The sequence below is a fragment of the Alnus glutinosa genome, chromosome 11 (genome assembly GCF_958979055.1).
Source record: "Alnus glutinosa chromosome 11, dhAlnGlut1.1, whole genome shotgun sequence".
NCBI classification, from domain to species: Eukaryota; Viridiplantae; Streptophyta; class Magnoliopsida; order Fagales; family Betulaceae; genus Alnus; species Alnus glutinosa.
Genome location: NC_084896.1, coordinates 24,803,079 through 24,809,016, shown reverse-complemented (window position 1 = coordinate 24,809,016; position 5,938 = coordinate 24,803,079). Strand labels below are relative to the sequence as shown.

The window sequence follows — 5,938 nt, the reverse complement described above, 5'->3', positions numbered from 1 at the left end:
CTTTTTAATTTTATTAAGACCCCCCCTAAAAAAAAATTCCATACAGTCCGAACCCTTTAGAGTTAAGCTCCTAGTTATATCCATGCATGGAGGTCAAATTGGGACGTAACGATGAACTTAACTTAATTGCCCGGACTGCATTGAATTTTTTTTTTTTTTTTTTTTTTTGAAGGGGCATTTAATAAAGTTGATGAAATATCATTTATTTTCTTAGTCTGATACTTGGTCAGAATTTAAGCATGTAGCATAGTTTGATTCTCAACAACTCCAATTGTCACATTAATTGCATGTACGTACGAACTTCTACCATGTTCAATGGATACGTACTTCCTAAAGAAATCACAACTTCCTTTGTGGCACTTGTCAATACACGTACTTAGCAATTGATATGCAGCTCTAAAACCCTACAACATCAACATTACAGTTTCACGAGTGGTATATTTTTCTATTAATTTATGTCTTTTTGTATTAACTTTTTGAGTTCTAAAATTAAGTTAATACAAAACTTACAATTGTATTATCTCGAACAAACTCTATGCTCCGGTTTGTTTTTAAGAAAAAATATAAAATTAATCCATGTAGTTTATTTAATTTACAATTATTTCTTTGTGGTATTAAAATAAACTTAGAAGTTTTTGAAGTATGAAAACAGTAATTTACTCTCTACATTCAAATTATATCCACTAATTACTTAACTGATTCTGTTCATGTACATGACACTGACTTAAATAGGATATGTATTACAATTTTATTAACCCTGACGTGTGACATTATTAAAATCTGTTAAATCAGTAGACAAAATTTTAATGTATAAAGTAATTTTATTTTTTTTTGGAATATCTCAAATACTTTTGAGTTCATTTTCATACATAGAAAACTAATTACAAATCAAGTAAACTAAAGGCTGATTTTGCATTTTTCATTTGTTTTTAATGCATCAAAAAACTTTGTATGTTTGGGTGAAATCTATTTTTCAAATATTTTTTAAAATATTATTTTTTAGAATTTAAATTCTATTCAATTATTTTTTATTTTTTATAATTTTGTCTCACGTTTCTAAACCATCCAAATTTCATCCGCTTACAAATAGAAGGAAATTAAAGTACTATTGCATAAGTGGTAAAGAAGATAAGAGGATTGTACTTTTCCAAGCATTTTCCTTACTTCTATTACGTTCAGCGCCGCCGCGCGGCAAACACTGCGTTTTGCTGAATGAAAAGTAGTTGATCAGCACAAACTACGTTTTCATATATTGCTGAAATAACCTTTTATATATTTATTCATCATCACTTTTTCGTGGTTCCCAGTTGCCACAGTACTCCACGCAAATTAAACATTTTCCCTCGAACAAGAAAAATAGAATTATCTAAGCAAGAAATTAGTGAAAGAAAAGTAGTGACACTCATTAAAGCAGAGCCAAAAACTTAAAATCTCAAATCAAACACAAGCACACGCTTAGAACCACCAGTTCCACCCCTGTATTAGAAATTTAGAACCCTACTTCATTCGTGGCTCGTATCGCTTCCAAGTTGGCAAACCTCCCATCACTCATTCTCTCCATAAAAGCCCCCATGAATCTTTCTTCACACTTATCTCTTCACATTTTCCCTGCGCCCAAACAACAAAACAAGACCTATATACTAATTAATCAAACAGAATGTTGGATATTTGGTCATGGATAGATGAGCTCCCCAACTCGGACGAGTGGGACAAGTCTGACTCACCACCAGTCCTTGAACTCGCGAGTTCCGGACCTAGTCAGGAGAGCTCGACTCGGTCGATCCAGCTCATGGCCGAGCGCACCTCCTTGTCCGACACGGACGCGTCGGTGACATTCACCGTATGCTTACAGGGCTTTGACCTTAACAACGCCCAGGCGACTCTCTGGGTCTCTGACTCGTGCACTCTCTCCTCACGGACCTCACCCAAACCCTTCCTCCCGCTGCTACTCCAGCTCCTCCAAGAGATCATATCCCGCTCACCCACGGCGCACAATAGCACTTGCCCCAGGTCACAGCTCCAGAAGCTAAAACCCGACCCGGTTTCGTGGATTATGGACTCTCACTCGCTAGAGTCGCTATCCAGGTTCTTCAACCTCGTCTTCCTCACTCGCCTGTTCTGGCTGTGTGCATGCGACGCTCCCAGCGAAGTGGGCTCGTTCTACTTCCATTCCTTGCTGGCTCCAAACATCGAAGCCTTGTCGTGCAAGGACGTGCCGGTTCTGAGAACGTTTTTAGTCACGGTGGGTGTGGATGCCGAGCTGTGCTTTATGCGCGCCCTTGGGTACATGTTAGCAAAATGGTTGATTTTGAACGAGATGCGCGTGGGATTACAAACGTTAACACCAGCTCAGAACTTCGGGTTCTCTTACGCTACGGAGGCTCATGGGTTCTGGGTGTTGAAGGGTTACTCGCCGGTGCTGGGGATGAGACTCACGCGCTCCAACTGCCAGAGTATTCATCTTCCTGCTATTGAACTGAAGGACTCTGTGCTAAGATACGCCCTGGCGCACCAGCAGTTAGAGGCCGTTATTCAGTTTGAATATTCAGTTGGATTCTACGACGGGTTTCTTCAGGTGAACGCACGTGTCGATAACATGAGACTCCACGTGGCGAAGTTGGGTTTCAACGAAAGCGATGACGTGGACTTCGCCGACGAGAGGCACTTCCCGTCGAGGGTTCGGGTTTGGATCGGGCCGGAAGTCGGGGCGACATACGTGGCCGGAGTGAGCTTGGGTCGATCCACGAACAATGAGGAGAAAGAAGTGGAAGTGCAAAAGACAGTGAAGGGTAGTTTCAGAAAATCGAAGGCTCCGAGGGTGAAAGCCGCGGCGAGGACTTCGACGAGGACGAAGACGAGGAATTGGAGGTGGGAGCAGGACACGGAGGGAAACGCAGCAATTTTCGATGCTGTTTTTCACGACAACGTGACGGGCCTCGAAGTTGCCACGTGGAAGCCAGTTACTGGTGGTGGTAAACTGGGACACGGTTCTGAGAACCGGTATATCGGGTCGAGCAGACCGCTTACGAAAACCGGGGGGTTGGTTTTTGCCGGAGATGAGTACGGAGAGGGAGTGGGTTGGAGGTTGAGCAAAGAGATGGAAGGGAGCGTGTTGAAGTGGAGGATAGGAGGGCAGGTTTGGGTGAGTTATTTCCCTAACGAGGTGAAGAGTTCATATTTTGAGACAAGGTGTGTGGAGTGGTGTGATGAGGTTGATTTGCCTTTGATTCCTGGTAAATTGTGTGTGTAACTGTAACTATAAGAAAGTCTAGCTATAATGTCAATAAATTTGAGGTTTTATATGTTTTAGTTTTAATTTGATGAGTGACATGGCATTTATTTGCATATGGTAGTGTCATCAATTGCTTGCATTAAGCCAATTCTCTAATAAAATTGGCTTGAATGTAGAACATGTTTTGCAAATTAAGTTGAATATCAGAAATATGTTTGAAGAGAAATAAACTCATGCTGATACAGTTTTTGCACAGCCGAATTGGATAACGAGTACTTGAAAAACAAGGAAAGAACCTTGAAAAACAAGGAAAGAGCCTCCAATCAGTACTTTTTGTCTTAAAGAAAAATGAGAGGGGGGAATTTCTTTTGAGGTAGAAAATATATCTCCAAACCCTGTTTTGGAGAGGAGAAGTCTTTCATTTAAGGTTGTCTAGAGTAATTCCACGTGTCATATAAATGTCCATCAAGTGTCCATCAAATAATGAGGTGGCTTTTAAAATTACTATTAGGCATATGATTGATCAAATGATAATTTTAAAAGTCACCTCATTATTTGATGGACATTTATATGACATGTAGAATTACTCGGTTGCCTAGGGGCTTTCTTGGGCTTTGTGAGGGTGGGCCTATAGTTCTAATGGTCCTCAACACCCAAATGAATCTAATCTTATGCCTCCTGTTGATAGATTCTCCAATATAATGCAGATGATGATTTAGATGCTGTTGTTGTGATACATTTTATTAGCCCTATAGCGTCAATTCAATTATATTGCAAATATTTTGATGATAAAAAATTATATCTTATTGCTCTAATGTATTTACTTCAAGTATGATAGTTGCAAGAAATATTCGAACACACATTCTCAAAGGACTAAAAAGAATTAAAGGCATTTAAAATTCAAAGCAAGAAGCCCTTAAGCACTGAAGAATTCAAGATTGAAGAATCTTTATTTTATTAGGGTATTCTTGTAAAGCTCATATATGATTGAACTTCTAAGGCTCCTTACTCTAAAATGACCTTAGGACTCTTCATACATTGCATACATGAGTTTTTGAAATATGAAAATGCATTGGATTTAGGTTTCTTTGAAAAATTAGCTAGCAATAATTCTTGTCTTTGAAAATCTCATTGCAAATTTGAAAAGTTTGCCATCAACCCTATTCACCACCCCTCTCTAGGGTTGATTATCTGGGCAACAATTGGTATCAAAGCCTAACCTCCAATATTTGGCTTAACATCCAAAGAGGTACGACATGACAAACATAAATGGAATGATCTTTGCCGAAAGGCACTACTCAAATAGGCCTCCTTTATTTAATGGGAATCATTATACATATTGGAAGAATAGGATGAGAATTTACATTCAAGCATTGGATTATGAGGCTTGGAAAATTACTAAGGATGGTCCCTATATTCCCACAAAAATAGTTAATGAGACAAAGGTCTCTGAATCTGAGGAAGAATAGGCACTACAAAAAAAACAGCATTTTGAGCCGTTTTTGTTAAAGCCGTTTTAATAAAATGGCTCTAATTTGAGCCATTTTTAACTAAAACGGCTCCATTTAGAGCCGTTTTAAAAAAGCGACTCTAATTAGAGCCGTTTTAGTTAAAAGGGCTCTAATTAGAGCCGCTTTAATAAAAAGGGCTCTAATTAGAGCCGTTTTAATAAAAATTGCTCTAATTAGAGCCGCTTTTTTAAAACGGCTCTAATTAATTTAGAGTTGCTTTTACTAAAACGGCTCTAATTCGAGTCGTTTTAATAAAAATGGCTCTAATTAGAGCCGTTTTAGTAAAAGGGCTCTAATTAGAGCTGCCTTAAGCAAAAACGATTGATCACATAGACTGTACAAACCAATCACATTGATTGTGCCACGATCGATCACATGATCATACTACGATCGATCATGTGATTGATCATGACACGATCTATATATCCCTCTCAAACTACAATTTAATTGTTAATGTTCCTTCAAACTACCAATTATGTCATTGTTCCCCCTCAAACTACCAAAAAAATTAAAAAAATGTCAATGTTTCCCTTAATAACAAAAATACCCTTAATAAAATTTATATATATATATATATATATAAATTAACAAAAAATTCTAGAAAAATAAATAAAAGTAGTTTTAATTTTTTTTCATTTGTTTATTTAATTATTTTTATAATTTTCAGTTTTTTTAAAACAAAAATTTGTTTTTTATTTGTTTTTCTTTAATTTTTTTAATTTTTTTTTAAAAAACTTTTTATATGTTTTTTTCTAAGTTGGAGCCGTTTTTGGAAGAAAACGACTCCAGTTGGAGTCGTTTTCTTCCCAAAACGAATCAAAAGTTCAGGCGAGACACGAAATTTTCGTGTCCCGTGCACACAGTAATAATAAAATTCAAATTTTAAATTTTAGTTTATTTTTTAAAATGGCTCTAATTAGAGCCGCTTTTTTAAAACGACTCTAATTAGAGCCGCTTTTTTAAAACGGCTCTAATTAATTTAGAGCCGCTTTTTATTAAAAGGGCTCTAATTAGAGCCGTTTTAATAAAAATGGCTTTAATTAGAGTCACTTTTTTAAAACGGTTCTAATTAATTTCGAGCCGCTTTTACTAAAAGGGCTCTAATTAGAGCCGTTTTAAGAAAAAAAAAGGCTATAATTAGAGCCGCTTTAATAAAAAGGGCTCGAATTAGAGCCGCTTTTTTTAAAACGGCTCT

General features: G+C 37.2%; 1 protein-coding gene across 1 annotated transcript; it reads left to right on the top strand.

The window, feature by feature from the left end:
* The first annotated feature begins 1,515 nt into the window (after nucleotides 1-1,515).
* On the top strand, nucleotides 1,516-3,316 carry LOC133881448 (uncharacterized). The gene has a single exon (XM_062320378.1). The coding sequence runs from the start codon at nucleotides 1,658-1,660 to the stop codon at nucleotides 3,248-3,250; it is 1,593 nt and encodes a 530-aa protein (XP_062176362.1). The 5' UTR covers nucleotides 1,516-1,657; the 3' UTR covers nucleotides 3,251-3,316.
* Nucleotides 3,317-5,938: the final 2,622 nt, after the last annotated feature.